Source organism: Mesoplodon densirostris, chromosome 16, assembly GCF_025265405.1.
Source record: "Mesoplodon densirostris isolate mMesDen1 chromosome 16, mMesDen1 primary haplotype, whole genome shotgun sequence".
NCBI lineage: Eukaryota > Metazoa > Chordata > Mammalia > Artiodactyla > Ziphiidae > Mesoplodon > Mesoplodon densirostris.
In genome coordinates, this window is record NC_082676.1 from 66,458,658 (window position 1) to 66,483,551 (window position 24,894).

The 24,894-nt window shown below is 55.9% G+C and overlaps 1 protein-coding gene and 1 long non-coding RNA gene across 3 annotated transcripts in view; one reads left to right on the forward strand and one right to left on the reverse strand.

Moving 5' to 3' along the window:
* LMF1 (lipase maturation factor 1) overlaps nt 1-24,894 on the forward strand; it is a 90,087-nt gene that overhangs the window by 63,670 nt on the left and 1,523 nt on the right. The window contains exons 3-8 of one of the 2 annotated variants that reach the window (XM_060119890.1): nt 7,614-7,679; nt 10,482-10,649; nt 22,977-23,160; nt 23,514-23,667; nt 23,819-24,002; nt 24,719-24,831. In XM_060119890.1, coding sequence (XP_059975873.1) covers nt 7,614-7,679; nt 10,482-10,649; nt 22,977-23,160; nt 23,514-23,667; nt 23,819-24,002; nt 24,719-24,831 — 869 coding nt within the window. Of the gene's footprint in view, nt 1-7,613; nt 7,680-10,481; nt 10,650-22,976; nt 23,161-23,513; nt 23,668-23,818; nt 24,003-24,718; nt 24,832-24,894 lie in introns of those variants that run through there. The other variant, XM_060119891.1, reaches the window with a different exon arrangement.
* LOC132503466 (uncharacterized) overlaps nt 19,002-24,894 on the reverse strand; it is a 46,836-nt gene continuing 40,943 nt past the window's right edge. The window contains exon 4 of the long non-coding RNA XR_009534615.1: nt 19,002-21,018. This is a non-coding gene — a long non-coding RNA (uncharacterized LOC132503466). The remainder of the gene's footprint in view (nt 21,019-24,894) is intronic.

A 24,894-nucleotide genomic window follows, 5' to 3' on the forward strand; every position in this document is an offset into this window, starting at 1 on the left:
AGGCAGGGACACTTCCCAACTTGTTTTCTGTGACCAGCATAAGAGTGATACCAAAACCTGATGAGGACAGGACAAAAAGGAAAATAGAAACCAGTGTCCCTCACGAACAAAGACACAGAAACCCTTAGCAAAATATTGGCAAATCAAAGTCGGCAATAAAAGAGGCATGGTTTATCTCTGGAATGCAAGATTGGTTTAATATTGGAAAATCAATTAATGCAATTCACTATACAACAGAATAAAACTGAAGAATGATTTTTTTCTCCTCAACAGATGTAAAAAGTACACGATACAATGCAGTACCCACTCAAGGGCGTGTTAGATGGGGCTTCCTCAATGGTGATAGAATGAGAGCATTCATGTGTGATTAGAAACAGGCCTGTTGTCTGTTTTTGCTGCTGCTCTTCAACACTGTATTGGAAGTCCTAGTGCAATAAAACAAGAAAAAGAAAGCCGTAAAGATTCCCAAAAAAGAAATGAAACTTATTCACAGACATGGTGGTACATGTACAAAACCCAGTGGAATCTTAAAAAGCGACTACTAAAGTGAATACATTAATTTAGCAAGATTGTAGGATACAAGGTCAATGTGAAAAATAAATTGTACATCATATACTATTATGAAGTCATTAGAGGGGACTTCCCTGGTGGTGCAGTGGTTAAGAATCCACCTGCCAATGCAGGGGACATGGGTTCGAGCCCTGGTCTGGGAAGATCCCACATGCCGCAGAGCAACTAAGCCCGCATGCCACAACTACTGAGCCTGCGCTCTAGAGCCTGGGAGCCACAACTACTGAGCCCACGTGCCACAACTACTGAAGCCCGTGTGCCTAGAGCCCGCGCAGCAATGAAGAGTAGCCCCCGCTCGCCACAGCTAGAGAAAGCCCGTGCACAGCAACAAAGACCCAACACAGCCATAAATAAATAAGTAAATAAATATGTCGTTTTTCACCCAGACTTATATGTAGACTCAAGGTAATTCCTGTCAAATTCCCAGTGGGCTTTTTGGGAAAAGTGACATGTTGATTCTAAAATTTACATAGAAATAAAAAGAAATTTGAAAAAGAACAAAGTTGGAGGACTTATACTTCCTGATTTTAGAGCTTAATTTAAAACTGAAGTATGGGGACTTCCCTGGTGGTGCAGTGGATAAAACTCTGTGCTCCCAATGCAGGGGGTCCTGGTTCAATCCCTGGTCAGGGAACTAGATCCCACATGCCACAACTAAGGAGCCAGCGTGCCGCAACTAAGGAGCCCATCTGCCACAAGTAAGACTGTGCAACCAAATGAATATTAAAAATAAATAAAACTGGGCTTCCCTGGTGGCACAGTGGTTGAGAGTCCGCCTGCCGATGCAGGGGACACAGGTTCGTGCCCCGGTCCGGGAAGATCCATGCCACAGAGCGGCTAGGCCCGTGAACCATGGCCACTGAGCCTGCGCGTCCGGAGCCTGTGCTCCGCAACGGGAGAGGCCACAACAGTGAGAGGCCCGTGTACCACAAACAAACAAACATACAAATAAATAAATAAATAAAATTGAAGTATGGTATTGATCTAAACTGGAAAAATAGATCGGTGGAAGAGAAGAGAGTCCAGAGATAGACCCACACCTCTGCTGTCAACTGATACTCAACCAAGGTACCAAGTTAAGTCAATGGGAAGATGAAAGTCATTTTTTTTACAAATAGTGCTAAAATAATTGGAAATCTGTATAGAAGAATAAAATGAGCTTTGAGTGCTCTTTCATCTATACCAAACCCTAATTTGAAGTAAATCATGGACCTAAACATAAAAGCAAAACCAAAAAGTTCTTAGAAGAAAACATAAAAGAATATCTCCCAGAAACAGACCCACACAGATGTAGTTGATTGATTTTCAGCCAAAGCAATAAGCCAAATCAGTGGGGCAAGAAAAAAAATATTTTTTAACAAACATAAAAGGTAGAATCATAAAATTTTTTGAAGATAGCATAGACAGTTACCTTGGGGTAGACAGAGATTTCTTGGACAGGGCACAAAAAGCACTAACCATTAAAGAAAAATATTGATAAATTATACTTCACTGATATTAAATTTCTCCATCTTCAAAATACACCATTACGAAAATGAATAGGCAACCCCCGCCTGGGAAACACCTGCAGTGTACAAGTCCAGCTGAAATCTAACATTCGGAACCTGCAGATCACAGTAGGAAGGTGGGTGCAGGACCTGAACATACTTGACCCTCGAAGGGATGGGAACGGCGACGAGGACGTGAAAACTGTGGGGCGGCATTTTGTACCCGGGAGGGGCTGGGTGTAAAGCACTAACAGCGCCCGAGGTCGGAGGGTCTGCGGGCCATGGGATTCCTGGTGGGAGCGTCACTTGGCTCGTAGGGGGTGCAGTGGTGCAGCCTTGCTCAGCAGCCGTAGGCCAGTTTCCTACAAGGCAAGACATGACCCCGCCTGTGAGCCCGCCTTCCGCTGCCAGGAAAGGAAACCTGTCCACACATGTCTACAGCAGCCCTGCTCATCATGACCGCAGACCTGGGCACCAGCCCAGTGTCCATCGATAGATGGGCAGCCTGTGGTGCATCCACACAAGGGACAGCGCTCAGCTGGGAGAGGGAACCAACCCCCCGAGGCAGTGATTCAGACAGACCTGAAGTCCCTGGAGGAGCACGGCCAGCCTGAGCCCAGGGCCACGGGCCACCAGCCCCTACGAGTGTGAAACCCCAGGGGCAGGCGGAGGCGGAGGCGGCCCCCTGACCAGTGCATGTGGAATTGCCTGGAAGGTGGTCACGAAGAATGTTCTGTGGGATGGAATCCTGTGTCCTGTTTTGGGTGGATTCCTGATTGTGTACAATTGTCAGACACATTGAACTGGATATTTCATCTGTGTGCGTTCTGTTTCATGTGAATTGTAGCTCAACCCTTTGACTTAAGAGTCCATGTGAGTTTGCTTTTTCACGCAAGGATCCCTGTGAGATGCAACCCCATTAAAGCCACAGACCTTGGAGATTAGGGGGTCACAGCTCACCGCAGCCCTTGGGCCTCGCCCCAGAGCCCGCCGTCGGGAGTGAGCCATGCCCCTTTCCGTCCAGACAGCACACATTTCTGCCTGAGCTTGCTGGCAGCGAGTCCAGGTGTGGTGACGGCCCTCCGTGTCCACCTCCGAGCAACGCTGTCGCTGCTGTAGCGTCTGCACTGGGCCCACAGCTCCCACTTCCCTCGCTGGCTGGGGAAGGAGGATTCCTGGAACCCAGCGAGTCTGCATTTGGGTCTGTGCGCTTTCCCTGGAGGCCCAGGACTGCTCTGAGTGGGTGAAGCAGGTCATCTGAAGCAGTTTCCGCGTTGCCGTGTGGGGTCCCAGCGATGCTCCGGCCCCACAGTGGCAGCAACAGCGCTGAAAGGTGAGCGAGCGAGACGAGACACCAGACCCATTAGCAAATAAGAGCAGGAGCTCTGTAGGAAAGAACCTTCAGGTCGGGGCCTCTCTGGGAGTCAGTTCCTACAGTAAAATCTTACTAACATAATGAAATTAACGTTGGAATGTGACTCACTCCCAAGACCAAGTCAAGCGGGTATCGCTGCCACTTCCTTGACGAGCCTTCTGGGTCCTGGGATCACCACTCTAAAATGAGAGCGGTTATTCTAATTTGCCTTATTGCGTTAGTGTGGGCTGCTCTGTCCTCCTTCCCATGGTGCCGCTGGTGGAGGCGTCCTGGGAACCTCTGGGGAGCGCCGTCCACGGGCTCTGACCTCTGCCCAGCTGCACGCACCTCACGTCAGCCCCCTGCCCAGCGGCTCAGCGCCCTCTTTGTGCTGTCTCTCTGCCAGTTGTCTCGAACCAGCCTCGGCAGGAGGACGGTCATACCCAGGCCTGCGGTAGCTGTGAAGACCTGAGACTGTCCCCTCCACCCGCTCCACGGTCCCTGCAGGTCTGGGCAGTTTTCACAAGCTCTCGGGGTTCTGGGAGGGGGCACAACAAGACCCCCCACCAACAGCATCCACGATTTCCCTCCCTCCCTGCACATTCGGCTCAGAGGTTCCCCCGTAGCTGATGCGGTGCCTGCCATCTGCGTAGATGCACTGCACTGGTGAATTCAGAGGGTGGATTTCCATCTAATCATACCCCGGAGTCTGAAAGTGCAGACACTGCCGCAGACCTGGAGAGAAGGGGCTAGGTGGCAACCCTGTGTAGTCTGGGGCCCCTTCAGATGTGGAGACAGGTCAGTCCTGAGAGACCCCAGGCCAGCCTGTGCACACTCAGGTAAGATCTGGGCGCTAAGCCATGAGCCTCACGCTGCGGTCGTCCACCTGCTCACAGAGCACGTGGGGTCCCGTGGGTCCAGCTCAGCTCCCAGGGGAGATGCAGAGTGCTGCCAGGTCTGAGCAGAACCGAGGCGTCCCGACCCCCACCCCCCCATGGCTGTGACCACGTCCCAGACCAACAGGCCTGCTCCAGGGAGGGAACAGCCCCTCTTCCCGTACCTACAGACCCAGGTTGCTGATGCTTCTCCTTTGTGGGAAAGGAGCAGGTGTAGGACTGATCACCCGTGTCTGCAGATGGAGAAAAGGATTTCCAGAGAGACAGACTCTGACGGTGAGAGAACGGGGTGCAGTGTACGTGCAAAATGGGGGCACTGCCGAGGGAGCTCTCGGTGCTGGCTCGGACCCGAGGGCTGTCTCCCCTCCCCCGGCTGCAGGCCTGGGAGCCCCCCACCCAGTTAGGTGTGATGGGACTTGTGCAGCGTCACAGAAATTGATGTTCTTTTTGTGGCAAAAGGCCTTGCTTTTTCCCATTTCCAAATGGGAGATTTTAAGGAGCATGTTCTTGGACCCGTGAGCTTTAGAGAGAAGCCCCTGTGCATCCCCCGGGCACCTGCCCCCACCCGCTGCCCATAAGGCCTGAGGTCTCCTCAGTCGCCCCAGAATATTCTAGCATCCTGGCACTCACCCTTTCCCCAGGGAGAGCAGAGGTTGTATGGACAGCTGGAGGTCACTCGGTGTGTTACTGGTCTGTCTGTGCCATTTTTTTGGAATTAATTTTGGGCTGAAAAAGGCTCAAAGAAGGCTTTGTTCCTTTGACACTTACTCTGGAAGAAAAAAAAATCCGTGGAAAATCTGACATCTGCATTGTAGAGAGAAATCAATAGATGGGGAGGAATATAATTATCCTCCACTCCCAAAAGAATGTTTCAGATTTTTAAGTGTCTCATACCAGCTTAGAATTTGAATGACATTTTAATTATTTTGTTTTTTTTCTTCTTTGCCTGGTTTGAATCTCCAAAGAGTGCCTCTCGGATTCCAAGGGATGTAGGGAGCAGAGCCTGCACTCACGGGGAGTGACGTGTGACAGTGGCTGTGTTTTCTTGCCAAACGAGCAGGCACGTTGCCACAGAAACCAGCGGTTCATCCGCGCCGGCAGGACACGATAGGCTTTCTGAAGCGCTGTTTCTGTACAGATGTGACCGTGTATGGCAGAGTTCACGCTGGAAGTTGTCTCCGGCACTTCTGTGATCTAAGCAAACCCAGTTTCCAGAGACTTGACTAACCGCTTCTCAAGGTGACTAGTTCTGTGAGTCTGTAGACAGAGCAGGCGGGTCCTCGGAGCGCGGCTCCACGTCCGCTACACAAGCTCCCCTGACATGGGGTCGGCCCCACTGCAGAGCGCCAGGCCCCAGAGAGGTGGGTGCGGGACAGCCACAGGGTGTAAATGGCGCCCAGGACGGCTGAGTGTTGTGGGCTCCGTGGGACGTATTTGTAAACTCTCTGCTGGGCCGCACAGCTAGCTAATGCCTGGCCCATGTGCTTGGCCAGGACACGGTCACTCGGTCTCACTGTGGAAGCTGCCGGCATGGCCACCACGTGGCTCTAGCTTCCCTGTTTCTTGTCCCTGCTCCTTTGGGTGTCGCTGCGTCTGTGCCGCCCACAGGGGCCCAGGCCAGGTGTCAGCTGCCCCCTCAGCCCATCCTGTGGGCTCCACAGTCCAGGCAAGTCCAGGGTGGGACACGTCTTACGCCCTGGGCAGCCATCCTGCCTTGCTGGCAGCGTGGCCGTCAGAGGACTTGTCGACTCACACTGTCCTGTCCCCAGCTCAGAGCCCTCAACTGCCCCGAAGTTTTTCCCCTATGGGAAGGTCAGTTTTATGTGCGAGTCTGGCTGGGCTGCCACCCCAGGTATTCAACCAAACCCCAGTTCGACGTGGCTGCCAGGCTGTTTTGCAGACGTGATTGAAGTCCATGGTGGGTTGGCTCCAGTGAGGAAGGGTGCCCGGGACAGGCTGGGCAGGTGCGAGGATGGGCTGAGGGGACTCGCCCCCGAGCAGCTGCAGCTGCAGAGACCACCAGCCAAGAGAGCCAGGCCGCCATCTAGGCTGCTTTCTTGGCGACACAGTTTCTCACCTTCCAGTCCAGCTGTCACGTGAGACAGACGTTAGGGCTGAATCTGTGCATCCAGCAACGGTTTTACTCCCGTTGGTGAGCAGTTTGCTTCTGACCGTGAAGGGATCGCATGGAACTGTGATTCCCAAGGGCAAGTGAACGGGGGAGTGCGGCAGGCAGTGAGCTGACTGTCCTCCTGGCCACTGTGGACCGGCCATGCTGGCCACTGCCCGTCAGGGAGACTGGCAGGGCTGCAGACAAGCTCACCCACAGGCTGCACTGCGGAGGCCCTCTCTCCGCAGTCACTTTCCCGGCGGACTGGGCAGCACAGGAGTTCCCTAGAGCCCCTCCCGAGCCTGAGCACCGGAATCTCCCGCATGCTGTGGCCTGAGCACTGGGGTCTCCCATGTGCTGTGGCCTGAGTACTGGGTTCTCCCTTGTACTGTGGCCTAAGCACGGGGTCTCCCGTATGCTGTGGTGGGTGGATATTCTCACCGAGGCCACCGGAGCTCCTGAATCATCGTCACCTTAGCAGTTGGGACATCGTCCCTCCCACGTCTTCCTTGGCGTCTAAGTCAGGTTGTGCTCATGTGCTTTGCGAATTTGCCCTTTTCTAAAGCCTCACAGGTGCATTACTATGGTGATGCTCAGAGTCTGAAAACTGGGTTTTAAAGAAACACAGGAGGAACTGATTTTATAAAAAGCAAAGAGTGGGATTTCCTTGGTGGCGCAGTGGTTAAGAATCCACCTGCCAATGCAGGGGGACATGGGTTCGAGCCCTGGTCCAGGAAGATCCCACATGCCACAGAGCAACTAAGCCCTTGTACCACAACTACTGAGCCTGCTCTCTGGAGCCCACAAGCCACAGCTACTGAGCCCACACGCCACAACTACTGAAGCCCGCGCACCTAGAGCCTGTTCTCCGCAACAAGAGAAGCCGCTGCAATGAGAAGCCCGTGCACCACAATGAAGAGTAGCCCCTGCTCGCCACAACTAGAGAAAGCCCACACGCAGCAGCAAAGACCCAACACAGCCAAAAAAAAATAAATTGATCAATCAATCAATTAATTTTTTTAAAGCGTTTCTTTTTCCCTGTGTTTGCTACTTTTAGTCCTCAGAAACCCTAAACATGTCTTTCCTGGACTTTGTTCAGATTTTTCCTTTCACGTCGCTTCAGGCATCACATGAGGTCCGTCACTCCCGCAGGTCCTTCCGGAGGTGGCTCACATTCCTCTCTGTCTCTTCGGCAGGGTCTGATCAAGATCCGGGGGGACCAGTGCTGGCAGGACCTCACCTGCATGGACTTCCACTACGAGGTGAGTGGCGCGGCTGTGCGGCGATATGGGGGCACAGGTGCAGGCTGGGATCGTTTCCCTGTGAATCACCCCGAGGTTGTTAGGCGTCGTGGTGTCAGCTCATCCACATTTGCCCCGCGTGCCTGTCACTACCTGTTTTCCTCACATGGGGCCCTGCGTTCCTGCTGGGTCTGGGGCGCCACCTGTCAAGCAGGATGTCTTCTTCCTCGTTTCCTTCCCCGGGGCAGCGGGCAGCAGTCTCCTCCCTCCTGGGATCCCACTTGGGCTCCTGGAGAGGCCCTGCGGGAGGGAGGGCCCCTTGCAGACGCTTCTCTCCTGCCTGTGTCCTGAACCCACTGGGAGCCGGAGCGAGGAGGCCAACGCTGCACCCCAACAACTGCCTCAGCCGCCCCGTCACGCCAGTGCCAGGGAGCCCTGCCCCATGCCTGCCTCATCCACTTGCCTGTGTCGGCCACTTCTGGGTCCCAGGGTGGAGGTCTGGGGACTCAGCCCAGCAGAAATCCCAGGAGGGGCAAAACAAGGGCCAGAGGTCTCATGGGCAGGAGACCCCACCCATCCCTGGCCACTGGGGTCCCAACCCACTGGTGCCTGGCTCTCCCGCCTGGGCGTCTCCAGGACTGGGGGTCGGTGGGGGGGGGGCAGGGGGACGAACAGGAGAGCCTTCGGGAGTGCTTCAGCTCTGAGTCTGCATTCCCTGCTGGCTGCCAGCCAGGCCCTCTCAGCCCCACGGGAGCGAAGAAGGTCCCCCGGTGGGTGGGGAACCTCAGCTGGTCTGTGAAGGGGTGGGAACAGAGAAGGAAGGTCTAGCTGGCTTGCCTCCCACCTGGAGCGGCTGATGGGTATATGCAGTGGACGCAGTGGGCACACATCCCGCCTGCCTCTGGCGGGGGGCAGTGCAGGGGATCCCAGGCTCCCATTTCCCTCTGTCTGGTGGGCGTAACCTGTGTTGATGAGAGGCAACGTCGGGGGCGGGCGGGGGGGGTCCCCTCAAGGCCTCGCTCCCCCCAGCTGCCTGTGGCTGTAGGTAACATGGGGCCTTCAGCCCTGAAGAGCGTGCAGGGTCACATGTCCCTCTGCCGCCCGAGGCTGGGCCGCCTCCTGAGCTGGGTCCTGAGATGTGACAGAGGGGCTGCTCCTGTGCTCAGTCACCATTCCCAGTGCTGCCCACAGTGTGGCCCGTCCACAGCACGCACCTGTCCAGGGGCCACGGCGCCTTCCGGCAGCCTCACTCTCATGTGCACACATCCACATACACTCGCATACACATGCGTGTACACACCGTATCCAGGAAACGCTCTGTTGTTTAAAAAAGCTGAAACATTTGGAACTGATTTGATTCTGCCTTTTTGTGTTGTTAGTGAAATTGCTGCTAACCACCAGAATATCTCCAGTTTTAGGACTGTGGTGGTTTCATTCCACTCAGGCATTAACCGTCATGTGGTGAATCTGGCGTCAGGAAGCACAGGCCTTTGAGCGGAAAGGGCCCCGACAGTTCTGCTCCCCCAACCCCATGTCTCCCCAGGGCCCCGCCCCCACTGAGCCCCCCACCCCCCAGCCCTGCATGCCCTTCCCCAAAGGGGCTGCCTCTCTGTGTCTGATCCGCCCTCCACGTTCACAAAGTGGGAACCTCTGCAGCCAAGACAGAGAGAGAGCACAGTTAAACGCAGTTTTATGAGCCAGGCCAGCAGGGATGCGGGGCAGGGAGACAGCAATGCCCAGACCGGGTTTCTAACACCCGTCTCCACCCAGAGGGACCAGGCTCCTGGAGAAGCAGCTGCCCCCGGGCTGGAGCAGGAAGGGGCTCAGGTGACCCTGAGCATCTTTAGAGCCGGATAACAGGGAGATGCTCAGGGTGGTTACAGCCCAACGAGTACGACAGCCCACGTGTCCACACCCATGTGGGTGCGAGTGGAGAGGAGCGACCCTGTCCTCACAGCAGACGCGGCGCCCTTCACGGACTCACTCTCCACAGACGGCAGAGGCGCAATTAGCCTTATGGTGGGTGCTGCGGGTCCACCGGGTCTGGGGCTGCCGCGGCCTGGTGTCCCGCCCCAGCCAGCTCAGCATGGAGGGCCACCTGCACACAGTACCCGTCACTGATGCTGGATGTCCACACCAGGGCCACCCCAGCCCCACACAGTGTCAGCACAGCTGGCCCTTCTGAGCATGGACAGCCGCATGAGTGGGGAGGACGGGGCCTGTGGTTGGAGGCGCAGGGCCCATCAGCTGGGCCCTGGGCGGCCAGCACCACGGCTGAGTCAACATGTGGGCCTCGGGGACCTGCTGTGCCCTCCCACCCCGCACACGTGTGGAGGCCGTTCCCAGGAACACACACGTGGGGCCGGGACCCACTCCCCCAGCCTCCACTGTCCTCCAAGAGGAAATCCACCATGTGTGAGCATCCCACGGTCCCGCCTCCGCACCTGTGCCCTGTCCCCTCGCTGGGGGCTTGCCGGTGCCCATGCTGCTCAGGGCTCTGACCACAGACTCTTCCCCAGCATCTGAGCTCCTGCGTTACCGGGGCCCTCAGGGTCCCCTTGAAGGGGTCAGTGTCAGAATTACAGGAAGCCAGGCGAATAGAGAAGGTCGGGACCCATGGCCCCCCACCATTCCCCATCCTGGTGACGTGTGAGCTGCTGGAGGGTGGGCCACGCCGCCCGTCTTCCCCGCACCTCTCCCGGCCAGGGTGGCCCCATGCAACCCCCTTCCCCAAAAGGCCACCAGCGGGCACCACAGAACAGAGCCTGGGAGGGCAGGTCCCCACCTCCAGGCACAACTCATGGGCCTCCTTTCATCCCACAGACGCAGCCGGTGCCCAACCCCGTGGCCTACTTCCTGCACCACTCCCCATGGTGGTTCCACCGCTTCGAGACCCTCAGCAACCACTTCCTGGAGCTCGTGGTGCCCTTCTTCGTCTTCCTCGGACGGCAGATGTGCATCCTTCATGGGGCCCTACAGATCCTGTTCCAGGTGAGCAGCCGCGTGTCAGTTCCCAAGGAAAACATGAAATTTCCACGTCCTGTTCGCCTTGTTTATGGAGGTTTGACCTACAGCGTATTCGTTGTTCTGCTAGTTTTGCCTCCATCTTTCTGTTTGTCGGTGTCCGGGCCCGTGTGCCGTGCGCCCCAGATGATGGGTGCGGCAGCAGCAGGAGTGGGGCGTCCCACACCTGGGGGAGCCGCCTGTGGCTTGCTTGGTTGGTTGTTTATTGTGGCCATTTCTACCAAGTTCTCTTTTTTCTTCTTTACTAGGAAGTTCTATGGGTTTTATTTTGGGTATTTTTAGTCATGAATGGGTGTTGAAGTTTAGCAAATGGTTTTTTCTCCACCAGTTGTGAGAAGATCACTTTTTTGCCCTTAATTTGTTAGCGTGAATTACATTACCACTGCTAAAATGGAACCAATTTTACCTTCCTAGGATAAATCAACTCAGTCGTGCTGTGTATACTGTAACATGTTAGTGGGTATAACTTGCTACCATTTTGTTTGGGTTTTTCGTGTTGTCAGTGAGTGAAGTTTGTGGTTTTCCATCCACACTGGCCTTGTCTGATTCTGCTCCAGGTTTTACTCTCACCCTCATAGACAAGACAGAGTTGGTTCTCCTACATCACTGCCTGGCCCAGGGGGAGGGGGCGTGGTCTCTGTGGCCACTGACAACCCTTTCGTGGCTGCCAGACAGGCAGGGTCTGTTTTTTTCTGGAGGCAGTTGTGTTTTGTTTTGTTTAATATTTATTTATTTGTTTATTTTGGCTGTACCAGGTCTTAGTTGCAGCATGCGGGATCTTTTAGTTGCGGCATGCAGGCTTCTAAGTTGCGGCATGCGGACTTCTTAGTTGTGGCTTGCAGACTCTTAGTTGCGGCATGCGGACTCTTAGTTGTGGCACGCGGACTTCTTAGTTGCAGCTTGCAGACTCTTAGTTGTGGCTTGCGGACTCTTAGTTGCGGCTTGCGGACTTAGTTGCGGCATGCATGCAGGATCTATCTAGTTCGCCGACCAGGGATCAAACCCGGGCCCCATGCATTGGGAGTGCAGAGTCTTACCCACTGGACCACCAGAGAAGTCCCTGGAGGCAATTTTAATGGCAGACATTTTCCTGGGAATTTGTCCATTTCATCTGTTTTCAAATGTGTTGGCCAAGGATCAAGTCACAGTAATCTCCTGTTTTGCAGAGTCTGGATTTGTGTCCTTTTCTTCGGTGTTGCCTCTGTGACAGCACAGAGCAGGATTCTTTTTCCAACGAGGCCCATATGCTCTTTAAGTATCGTGTATCTCAGCTGGTACATTTGCATTTTATTTTATTTCCACATCTTTGTGTACTCTTTTTGCCCTTTTTAGCTCTCTTATGAGGTTTTTCTCATTCCATTATTCCCCCTCTCCTAATTAGCAAGTTATACCCTGTGTTTCTTTCAGGCAAGTACACAACTAACTGAACGTCTAAATTTAATCCCCGTCCTTGCCGCCCCTGTGGCCTCGAAATGCTTTGATTGTCTCCCCCTACCTGCTCACCTGCTTTTGCTACCAGTATTTTAAGTTATATTTTGTTTTGTTTTTAATTAATAGACTTTTAAAGAACAATTTTAGATTCACAGAAAAACTGAGCAGAGAGAATAGAGTTCCCATATCCCCCCGCCCACAGTTTCCCCATCAGGAACATCTTGCATTAGTTAGTGTGATACATTTATTACAACTAAGGAACCAATATTGATACTTTACTGTTAACTAAAGTCCACAGCTTACATTGGGGTTCACTCTTGGTGTTGTGCATTCTATGGGTTTGGACAAATGTAAAATGACATATATCCATCATAGTATCATACAGACTCATTTCACTGCCCTAAAAATCCTCTGTGCTCCCTGGATTCATCCTTCTCCCACCCCTAACCCCTGGCAACCACTGATCCTTTCACTGTCTCCATAGTTTTGCCTTTTCTAGAACGTCATATAGTTGGAATCATCCAGGATATAGCCTTTTCAGACTGGCTTTTTTCCTTAGTAATATGCATTTGGGGTTCCTCGTGTCTTTCCATGGGTTGAGAGCGCGTTTTTTATCGCTGTCTGGATGCACCACAGTTTATCCGTAAACTATCTGGACTTGGCTGGAGGGCACAATCCTGGCTGGTGGGTGACCCTTGCTCCCAACAGTCTCCAGTGAGGGACACCCCCGGAGGCCAGGAGTGCTCAGCACTGTCCCTGCCCCGTGCACACTGCAGCCCAGTGGCTCCGTCATCCTGAGCTGCGGGAGGAGGCTCCAAACAGAGGCTCAAGCATCCTTGTGAGTGTCCACCAGTGTGGACACTGCCTCATGCTGGACCTTCCCCCATTGTCAAAGGATGCCCAGCCATAGGCTCCCACCTTCCTCTGCTGATGGAGAACATGGGTCCAGTCCCCAAGGCAACTTGGAGGACCTGCCTGGCACACAGTCTCAGCAGGAATCTGGGTCTGCTTAGGCTGCGTGGTCACCACGGTGACCAAGAATCACTCTTAAGGCTGCGGGGTGTTAATTAGTTGCTGCTTCAGCCACTTTTACAAGCCTGGGACCACTGGGACCCTTTCAGGGCTGTAAATCCTACTGGGCCTATAGGGACCCTCCAGACATCCCTCAGGCTGTACTGACCACCTACCACTTTCTGTCCAGATAATCTGAAGCCCACCTTTGGCAAGCAGTAAAGAAAAGCAAATTGTCATATCACTTAAAAAACACATTTGAGGGCCTCCCTGTTGGCGCAGTGGTTGAGAGTCCGCCTGCCGATGCAGGGGATACGGGTTCGTGCCCCGGTCTGGGAGGATCCCATATGCCGCGGAGCGGCTGGGCCCGTGAGCCATGGCCGCTGGGCCTGCGCATCCGGAGCCTGTGCTCCGCAACGGGAGAGGCCACAACAGTGAGAGGCCCGCATACCGCAAAAAGGAAAAAAAAAAAAAAAAAACACATTTGAAGGAAGTTTGATTTACTAGTGCAGGTGAAAGTGTTCAGCTACTTGAAAATAGGATTTGGGAAGATATTTACATTGACCTTTGACCCAGCAGCCTCGAAATGCCCTTGTTTATTCACTTGGCATGAGTCTCGTGGTGCTTTAGGACGAGGACCTGCTAACTGGACCCAGCCCAGCTGAGTCTGTGTCCCAGCCGGGGGCACTGGTGCCTCCACCACGGGGGACTGTGCAGACCGGGGGCAGGTGGGGGGCACTCAGGTATAGACGGCTCCCAGAAACTCAGGCCACATGGCTGAGTCTCCACCTGATTCTAGGTCTGGTGTCCGGGTGGACAGCGGTGGCACGGGGACACTGGGCAGGGGAGGGCCAGAATGGGACCTTGAAAGGCCTTGCCGCCAACCTGCGGCCTTGGACGTTATTCCCAAAGGCAGGCCATGCACTCGCCTTCTGTCCCCCAAGGCCTTGGGAGCCTCAGTCCAGGTGTGTCCCCAGCATCATCCTCCCCCACCCACACCATGCCCAGGACAAGGTGGGACATGGCCCAGGGCTGTGGCTCTTCTCTGAGGCCTGGTCTGATGCCCCCCAGGGGCTGGGCCTCAGCTGTCCAAAGCAAAGAAGACAAATGGCCCCCTGGCCCAGCTGCGCGTGTCCAGCCTCGCAGGCAGCGTGGGGCGCGCAGGGCAGTCTCATGGGGGCACGTGGCCCTCTGCAGGCCACAGTGCTGGCCACCCCTGGACTTGAACGTTGCTCCCGTCTCCACGCCCGCGACCCCGAGGGTCCCTGGTTCTGTTTGTTTCCGTTCGTTCCCCAGGAGAGGGTTGAGGATGTGAGCACACGCACCTCCTCCCACGCTCAGTTTGCACAGCTGTTCCGGAAGGTTCTGCAAGGCCTCCAGAGGCAGCCTGTTGTCTACTTGGAGAGGCGCGCCACCCCCACCTCAGACCCCCACTCTAATGCCAAGGAGAGACGCTGGAGGGGCAGTGCTCGGCTTCTGCTGTGGGCCAGGCTGGACCTCCCATCCTGGCGTGGAGCGGGCACTCACCAGGCTAGTGGCTCCTAGTCAGTGCAGAGACGCATCTCAGATCCCACGCTCTCCTCCCCAACCTCCCACCATGTCCTGCTCTTTCTAATCTCTGTAACGTCGGCAGACCAGGGGACATCACTGTGGGAACATCACTACGGCTTTGGGCGCAGAGAGCTGCCCCCACCAGCCCCTGAGTGACCCACCCGGAGCTGGGGTCACAGCATAACTGTCCCGGGGCTCCTGGCTGTAGAACATCATCTGCGAGCACACATGTCCTCTCCTAGGCTGTGGGAGTCCATAGCCCAACAGGGGAGTCCCAGACACCCAGCCCCTTCCTTCAGGGGCATCTCCTGGGCCCAGGGTCCCACCTCCCAGCTCGTCTTCCCACCCGGCCCCCACCGTGGGGTCACAGCCAGTGTGTGCCAGACAAGGGCACGAAGACGGCATTATGAATCCTCAGGCCTCCTGCTGCTTTATTAGAAACAGGTTTCCATCTCCAAAACTGCTCTGGTGAACCCTAGTCTCTGAGTCAGGGCCCCCTAGCTGGTCTCAGGGTGTCTTTGGGCCCCAATGGACCAGGGTGGTGGAGGGAAGCCGGGCATCACTCAGAGGTCATAAGGACCCCACGGCCACTTGGTGGCCTTTAGACAAAGGCTCCTGAGTTCTCACCGGGATAGAGAATCCTATTGTGCCAGAACATTCCGGGTCATGGCGTGTGGACCAGGCATCAGGGGCCTCAGCCCCATCCCAATGTGAGCTCTTCCTGCCGCATGCAGGGGGTCAGGGCCACTCAGGTGGCCGTGCCAGGAGGATGCGTCCTCAGCTCGAAAGTGGGGGAGCCCGAGCCAGGAGCTAGAGAACAGCGTCAAGGGCATCCTGGCTAGACGCTGACCCACAGTGGGGGCAGCTTGTGAGCCTGGCCTTCCTGTAGCTGTTTGGAGAAATGATCTTCCCTGGAGCTGGCCCCACGCTGCTCCTGCACCTGAGTCTGTAGCCAGGGCTGAAGGTCACTGGGGTCACTGGGCAAAAGGCTGAGGCCACACCAGCACAGCCTCCTCAGGAAGCAGAACTCAAAGCCCCCGCCCGCCGAGGTCACTGTGCCAAGTGGACAGCATTGCACCCGACCTCAGAAGGTTGACTCAGGCTGTGCCGTGTCCTCGCTCACGTGGCCCCAGGGCTACAGGGTGATGGCCTCTCTCCAGTGCTCACACTCGGTGCGGGGGACGCTGCTTTTTCCAGTTTTCCTTTACAGAGGTGGGGGCGCTGCCCTCTCAAGAAGGCACAGGTCCTTGAGCTGACTGTGCAGGTCCCAGCCCTGACAGTGCTGAGCCGCTGGGCCCCTCCCCTGGGGCTCTTCCTCGGCCCCCAGTAGCCCCATCAGGTCTGCCACCCCATTCGCTGTGGGTGGGTAGGCGGGATTGTGGTCCACCAGGGGTGGCCTGGGCATCTGTCCCTCCAGGAGGGCTTGGACTACAGCCAGCAGGACGACAGGGTTCCAAACCAATGCCAGGGGAAGCCTGTGCAGCGTCACCGCTGTGGGAGCCACGCTGGCCGAGGCCTTGCACCCGCACCCTGGGGTGTGGCCCTCACGGGTCCAGAGGCACCAAGAGTCCCCCCGATAGCACTCATTTTGAATGGAAAATAACTATGGTTTGGAACAGCAACAAGGGAAGGAAAGGACCCCCATGGGTCCCTGCTGGTCATGTGTGGGGTCTTCCCTCCACGAGAGCGTGTGCCCAGCCACAACCACGTATTCTCACTCACTGTTAAATCTTTGCAGCCATCATTCCAACAACTGCAACCACGATGTGTGGCTTTTCATTTAAACAGCTGGTTGTCTGTGTTTAACAATCGCCCACGGGCTTACAGTTTCCAGCCCCCTGCCCTCCTGTGTGTGCATCCTGGTCATTTTCCTTCTGCCTGAGGGATGTTTCATTTGGTTTTCTAACATTTCTTAGCAGAGGCTGCTGGTGGATGTGTTCCCTTCAGCTGTCCATGGTCTCTGCCTGCAGCATCTCTGCTGGGGAGTCTGCGGGACCCTTAGCCCCACTCCTCTGTCTGCGACTTTTCCCCTCTGACTGCTTCTACGATTTTTCCCTTTTTCACAGTTTTTCAACAATTTGGTTTGATGTGCCTTAGGTGTGGCTTTCTTTGAGTTTATCCTATGTGAGATTTCTTAGGCTTCTGTGACCTGTGCGTTCATAGTTCTCCTCAATGAGGAGAATTTTCTTCATGTTGTGTCTGCCCCCTTCCCTTCCTGGGGCTTAAATCACACGTCTGTCAGGCCAGTGGGTGCTGTCCCCTAGGCCCTGAGGGGCTGCCCAGGCTCTGCTCAGCTTTGCTTCTCCTTGTGCTTCACTTTGCAAGGTTCCTGTTGTTCTGGGCTCATATTCACTGACTTTTTCCTTTACAGTGTCAGTTTTGTCAAAAGCCTATCCAGTAAATTATCTGTTTTGTATACAGTAAGTCCCCTACATACAAACAAGTTCCGTTTTAGGAGCACGTTCATAAGTCCAATTTATAAGTCCAACAAAGTTAGCCTAGGTACCCAACTACCACAATCGGCTATATAGTACTGTACTGTAATAGGTTTATAATACTTTCCACACAAATAATACTTAAAAAACAAACACAAAAAATAAAACAATTTTAATCTTACAGTACCTTGAAAAGTACAGTAGTACAGTACAGTACAACAGCTGGCATCCAGGGGCTGGCATCGAGTGAACAGGCAAGAAGAGTTACTGACGGGAGGACGGAGAGGAGGTGGGAGATGGTAGAGCTGAAGGGTCGTCAGCAACAGGAGACGGAGGGCAAGCTGCACTTTCACTCTCGCCTGACGTTGATGGCACAGGTTCTGGTTCCTTGCTGGATTCCATTCTATCCACCCTCTTGAAAAAATGATCCAGTGATGTCTGGGCAGTAGCTCTTTTTTTCTCATCATAGATGACACGGTAGCACTGGATTGCACTCTGAACGGCTGCTGCGACCTTCATCTACATTCGGGTCCTGTGCCTCAAAAACTAACAGTTCCTCCTCAAATAAAGAAAATCCCCTTGCCATTTTCTGCATCGTCCGTGAATCTCTTCGGTTCTTCAGTTACTTCTTCCTCTTGTCTCTCTTCATCCTTTCTTGGCGCTTGGTGCTCCTTAGCAGTACCAGCTACATCAACACTTTCACGCTTGCTTCCAGACATCCTGGGCTTGAAATAAAGCTACTGTAATACTGTACTCTATACAGCACTGTACAGTCAAGTACACAGAAACACACCACTTGTAGAGGATGCACGCACATGACAATGTACGCCAGACACGTGAACTAACTTATGTGATTGGACATGTGAATACATGTTCGCATCTTTGAAAGTTCACAACTTGAAGGTTCATATGTAGGGGACTGACTGTATTACCTTCTCTTTTTTTTTTGGCTGCGTTGGGTCTTCATTGCTGTGCGCGGGCTTTCTCTAGTTGCAGTGAGCAGGGGCCACTCCTCGTCGTGGTGCGCGGGCTTCTCATTGCAGTGGCTTCTCTTGTTGCAGAGCATGGGCTCTAGGTGTGAGGGCTTCAGTAGTTGCAGCACGTGGGCTCAGTAGTTGTGGCATGTGGGCCCTAGAGTGCGCAGGCTCAGTAGTTGTGGTGCACAGGCTTAGTTGCTCCGTGGCATGTGGGATCTTCCCAGACCGGGGATTGAACCTGTGTCCCGGGCATTGGCAGGCGGATTCTTAACTACTGCACCACCAGGGAAGTCCCTGTATTACCTTTTAAACTCTCAAATTATCATCTCGTTATTCTTTGGCATTTTCATATTTCTCTTATGACTGTGTTTTCTTTTAAACCCCTTAATTTTTGACAGTAGCTGTTTTCACATTCTTATCTACTGGCTTCAGGCCATCTCTGGTTTCTGACTCCGCTCCCAGCCTGTTTTGTCTCTGCTCGTGCCGCAGGCTACTAGCTACCAACTTAAGAGTCTGTTAACTTTTTTGGTTGGGTGCTGGACGCTGGTGTTGTTGATTCTCTCCTGACAGCAGCTAATTGACTTGCAAATCAGTTTCAGAGCCTCCTGGGCAGGTCTGAATGTGCCTTCCCTGTAGGGCCAGCCTAGTTCCACAGGACAGGGCCTCGGCCTGGCTCTCCATGTCTCTCCAGGTGGGTTCACAGGACTGGAAGGTCCTCTAGACCCACGTGAGCTCAGCGATGGCAACAGCCTTGGTCGTGTGCTTTCCTTGTCCTCACGGAGTCTCCACCCTGCGAGCTCAGCGGCCATGGGGACCCAGGCAGGACCCACAACTCCTGGCTGCTGTGCCCATGTGGCATGTGGCAAGCCAGCCCCTTGAGCTCCCCCAGCTTCAGGCTCTGCCCCCTGCCCTGCCCTCCCTCAGTGCCCAGGCCTGCATTTCAGATAGTCGCTTAGAGGGTCCAGCACCGCTACCTCCCTCTTGGCCTGAAGCAGGAGTCGCTGGTGGAGTTTTAGCTTTGAAGTCAACATGAGGCCACTGAGCAATGAGGCAGGACGGACGTGGACCTGGGCCCCAAGGGGTAGCCCTGCTTCTCCAGGGTAAAGGAGGCGGCGGTGGGGGCAGGTCCCCCACCTGGGAAACTCAGCTCAGTGGAGCAAGAGGAAGTGCACGCCTGGGAGGAGGAGACACAGGAGGAAATGGGCGCCTGGCAGGTTGTCCCTGGGCCTCGTCCTTGGTCAAGGCAGTGGGTCCTAGGGTGACACCGGGCCTTGTGCTCAGCTCTCAGTTGGGGCCAGGCCCAGCGGCTGCATTCTGGTCGTCCTTTATGTTCCCGCTGCTGCCCGCCTACTTCTCTTGTTCGTGGAGGTGAGTGGCGACTACTCCAAGGGTCCCACCTCCTTGGGCCACCTTCCTCACTTTTCTTTCCTTTTCTTCTCATTTTTTATATTTTTCAGTCTAAATGCTTATACTGTTTTACTTATGATTCATCCTTGGAAACGAGAAATGGCCAGAACATGTGTGGGCCCAGGTCCTGCTCCGGTAACTGGTCCTGCACCCCTCATCCCCCGAGGCCCAGGCCTCCTTCCGCCTCGAGAGTGCCGAGTCTATTTTTACATCATTCTCATCCGGCAAAGTCAATTGTGTAGCCGTTGACTCTGCTGAATCTGTATTGTTTCCCTCAAAGGTTCTCCCGTTTCTGCACCACATTCTGGAAGGATTTCTCAAATCAGTCTTCTAAATCACTAATTCAGACTTCAGCATCATTCATTCTGCTTTTCACCTGTTAGGGTTTTAACGTTGTGCGTGTTACACACGAGGGTGTAGACGAATAGATGCCGTTTACTGATCGGGGTCCTTCAAATTAGCAGTGTCTTGTCTGGGTTTCTCTGGATGCCTCTGGGGTCTCGGGAGCCCCGAGTGGCCACAAAGCGAGGCTGTGCCTCAGCGAGGGTGTAGGCTGCACCAGCTACACCTGGAGAGGTTGGTGAGTAGGCCATCTGGAGTGAACTCGGGCAGGTGGGCCCCCCAGGAAGCCCGCGGCTGCCCTGCTTTGCAGCATTATGGTGGCCATGTCTCCCAGCAGTTTGAGTGTCAGTGGAGAGGTGGGTGCTGATGGCTTGGGCTGGTGGCTGCAGAGGACACGGCTGCCCATCAGTTGCCTGCCGGGTTTGAGTGTGGACCAGCCCTAAGGGGCAGTGTGATGGGCAAACAAGGCGGGCTGTTCCCCGCATGCCTTCCCAAGGGCCGTAGGACATAGGCAGGAGCCCCCAGGCCAGGTGCGGAGGTGTCTTCTAGCTGGAGGCTGCCATGCGCCGGGTGCTTCTCCCAGCTTTGGCCGCTGTCTCATCCGAGAATTAGGCAGTAGAGGGCTCTTGTCACCCGTGTGGCCCCGACAACTGCACCAGGATGGCAGGCCCTCGGGGAAGCGGCCTGTTCTCACCCTTGATCACCACTCCTGGTGGCCTTAGCTGCACAGCTGAGCCATGGAGAAAAGGGGACCCCCATGCAGCTGACCAGCCCACCCCAAAGCAAAACGCATTTGTCAGGAGGTGTCAGGAGGAGCAAAGGGACCGTTCCCCTTAAGCCCCTTGCTGACGCAGTGGAGGAGCTAGTGGAGCGTCTGAGGTCTCGCTGGTCTGGGAGATGAGAATTGAAGGTCGGGCCCCTCCAGTGCTGTCCACGGGGGAGCTGGGCCCAGGCCACGGGACCCCCGCTGTCCCCCGCAGTGGAAGAGGGCCTGGCGGCACCACAAACCCAGACCGTCGGGAGCCAGCAGTTTTCAGGAAACTCCAGGGCGAAGCCCAGTCGGCCCGAAGCAGCTCGAGACCAGAGGCCCAGGGACCCCGACGGGCCAGGCAGGGCTGCAGGAGAGACCACAGGCCCAGGGCGGGCGCAGGCGCATTTTGGGCACAGGGGTTTGTTAACATCCTAGACAGTGAAGAATAAGAAATAATTATTTTGGGCCTCAGAACCAGGAAAACTGGTTTTCCAAATTAATCCAGGAAGAGCTGTGAATCCACACCATCTCCCGTCACACACTGTAAGACCCTATCGTGATCCATAAAACTGACCTATTGAAAGCCTAGCTCCTCTCTCTCCAGACCCTTTTGAGGCCGGCATCTGTGACCTCACGTTCTCCCCAGTCACTAGGATCAAGACCCAGCTTTAATTACAAATCAGAAATTGAGGAGCTGGGTGTCAGCTGAGTCTCATCCGGCCATGGGGCCCCCAGCCTGGGTCTTTGGTGTCACCTCCTTCCTTGATGCCCCCACGTGGCTCTGACCCGTTGGCTCCTGTGCAGGGAGGCCCGCAGGGCCCCGGCACATGCGCGTGAGTGACCTGGACAGGGACATGGCTGTTCTACTACTCAGGGACTGTCTGCTCGTTCAGGTCTTATTTTTTGCAGAAATGTGTCCATTTGGTTGGACAGTTGAAAATCTCCTAATTTCTCTTGTCACTGTGGCGACTGCACCATTTTCATTGTGGGTTTATTTGCTGGTGGTGCTGGTCCCCATTTCCTTCTACTTTGCTGACCTGTGGCTCCTAGTGTCTTGTTTCCCCTTTTCTGAGGCACGTGCTTGAGGCAGTTTGTCTCCCTGTAGACACGTCCGCCGTGGCACCTCCCAGCACCCGACACCCCGGTCATCCCAGAGGCCCTGCTCCCTCCCAAGTCTTACCCCCGCCTCCCCAGCCAGGGGCAGGGCCTGGACCAGAGCAGAGCCAGCTGGTGTGAACCTTACATCACACCTTCCATAAAAAACTAATTCGAAATGGATCCGAGACCTAAACATAATAGCCGGACCTGTAAAACTTTTAGAAGATCTTTACATCTTTGGAGGAGGAAAAGATTTCTTAGATGGGACACAAAAAGCAGAATTGTAAAGTTTTTTTAAATTGATAACTTCGCCTCTTAGAAGACTGTGTAATGAAAAGGCCGCAGCTGGCAGTCGTACGTCTGACAGAGGACTGGCTCCAGGTTCTGCTAGGACTTCCAGCTCAGGGAAGCATGGGGGTGTCCTGGGCTGCACCCCAGAAGCCCTCGGCTCTGCCTCTTGCCCTCCCCAGCCTCCAGCCTGCCCTCCCACTGTGGTCACCTGGAATCTCCTCACCCACGTTTGTGCAGCCCACAGGAAGCTCTGCGTGCAGCTGGCACTGGGATCCCTGGGGCTCCACAATCAGAGGCGTCTGCCTGGGGGGCAAGCGGGGCTGCTCTTTGCTCTAGGAGAGCCTGGTGCCTGGTAGGGAGGGCGGGATGTGAACCCTGCAGCCTCTCCTCCCCTCAAGTGAAGACCACCCACTCCCTACTCCCGCCCGCATCCTTGACAACAGGGTCAAAATCAGGCAGAAGGTGCCATTTTCAAGTCACTAAAACAACTTACAAGCCTGTCCAAAGCACCCCCCACCCCTGTGAGGGGCACATACCACAGGTGCCGTGGGGCTGGTCCTGGCCCCGACACCTGGGTGGACCACTGAGCAGCCAGCTGGAGTCCTGGGGCTACCCAGGGCCTGTTGATTAACAGTCATGGTGACAGTTGCCACAAACACAAACTTGTCACCTCCCAGTTGTGTAACTTCAGTGGCCTCCAAGCAGGGTCAGAGGCCGGAACCAGTGTCGGCAGGTGGGGTCCTCACCAGAGGCACTGGGTAGTGTCCGCCTCTGAGATCATTTAGGATGTAGACATTGCGGGGTTGGTCTGAGGGAGGCGGGGCAAGTGGCCGGGGGGGTGCATGGGGCCTGGGCCACGGCCTCCCGGGCACCTGGGGATCAGCACAGGCTGCTGGGAAGGACGGGACCCCCAGCCCCCATGCCTCTGGTGTGGGCTCCACGCATCACTATGGAGCACATGAAATGCAGTGGCTGAAGGGATCTCTCTCTCCACCCCCAGATGGTCCTCATCATCAGCGGGAATCTGAGCTTCCTGAACTGGCTAACCATCGTGCCCAGCCTCGCCTGCTTCGATGACGCCACTCTGGGCTTCCTGTTTCCCTCGGGGCCCGGTTGCCTCAAGGACCAAGTCCTGAGGATGCAGGAGGAGGAAGCTCGAGGGGCCAGGGCCCCACGGACACACGGTGGGTGACACCTGAAGGCAGATGTGGCCGGGCAGCCCAGGTGGTCTCGAGTTGATGGCACCCAGCCCTGTGCCCACACCAGTGCCCTGGGAGACAGGGCAGCATCTCCATGCCTGGGCAGGGTCACTCCTGTCTGCTTGGTATGGACAGTGTGTCCTGGTCCTCAGGAAGGGAGGCCCTAAGAGGGAGGTGCTGTGTTTCCACATCCGCCTCGGAAGGTGTCCTTGGCGCAGGGAGAAGGCGCAGGCTGTGGTGGGGGCAGCAGTACCTCCCTCGGCTTCTGTGGGCCCAAGGGGCCGAACAGAGGCCAGGCCTGGGGGCAGGAGCCCACCCACTATCCCCCCTCCTGGCAGGCAGCGTGGCACGGCACACAGTCAACCTGGCGCTGGGCGTCCTGGTCGCCTGGCTCAGCATCCCTGTGGTCCTCAACTTGCTGAGCTCCCGACAGGTCATGAACAGCTCCTTCAACCCTCTCCGGATCGTCAACACATATGGGGCCTTTGGCAGGTACCTCGGGGCCACCATGACCCCAGAGGGGAGACATGAGGGTGAGGCCAGCCCCGACCTGCAGCCCCCCAGCCTCGCCCTGGTCTGCTCAGGTCGGGGGGTGGGGTCAGGGTGGGGAGGTGCAGCCCTGACTGGTCTCCCCCACACCCAGCATCACCAAGGAACGCACGGAGGTCATCCTGCAGGGCACCGCCAGCCCCAATGCCAGCGCACCAGATGCCAAGTGGGAGGACTACGAGTTCAAGTGCAAGCCCGGTGACCTGAGGCGGCGGCCATGCCTCATCTCCCCGTACCACCACCGCCTGGACTGGCTTATGTGGTTCGCCGCCTTCCAGGTGAGGCCCTCGGTGTGGAGGCCCCGCTGACACGCCGAGGCCCGGGACTCCTGCGCTGGGGCACAGCCCGTGGGGAACCTTCCCAGGCTCCCGGCACGGCCCTTGCACGAGGATCTGGGGGTGCCCAGGGCTGGGCCGCACAGCCGGCTTCTCAGAGCGCTTCCACCAGAGGGGCCGAGGCATGCGTGGCCAACGCTGGGGCAGCCAGTGTCCACAGAAGCTTTGCTCAGGCCAGAGCGAGGCTGCAGCACTGTCGCCGTCCCACCGCCCGGAAGACGGCCTCTGGGGGGCTCGGTCACCTGCCCGCAGTCCCTGGCCCGGCAGGTGACAAAGCTGACAGGTGAACTGGGATAGCCAGGCCCAGCCCCGCTCCATCCAGGTCCCCGCGGACAGCACAGTGGCCGCGGCACCCAGGAGAGCGAGCAGGACCAGGGGCCCTTCAAGAACAGGAAGGAGGTGGTCCCAAACCAAAGAACTGCAGCACAGGCCCTCCGGGCAGCGCCCCCTCCGCAGCACAGGCCCTCCGGGCAGCGCCCCCTCAAGAGAGGCTGGCCGCCAGCCACACTGGAGTCAGATGCCCCCAGGACAACAGACTGAAGGCCGGGTGACCGTCAAAGAGGGAGGGGGCGGAAAGCACACATCCACCGGGCTCTCCAGGGGCCCGGTGGCGGTGCAGGCGCTCAGCTCTCTGCGCCCTGTCCTCTTCTCACCCCCAGACCTATGAGCACAACGAGTGGATCATCCACCTGGCGGGCAAGCTCCTGACCAACGACGCCCAGGCCCTATCCCTGCTGGCCGTTAACCCCTTCGCAGGCAGGGCACCGCCCAGGTAAGATTCCCCTCCCAGACAGAACACACACCCCACCCCACCCCACCCCCGCCAACTGCAGCC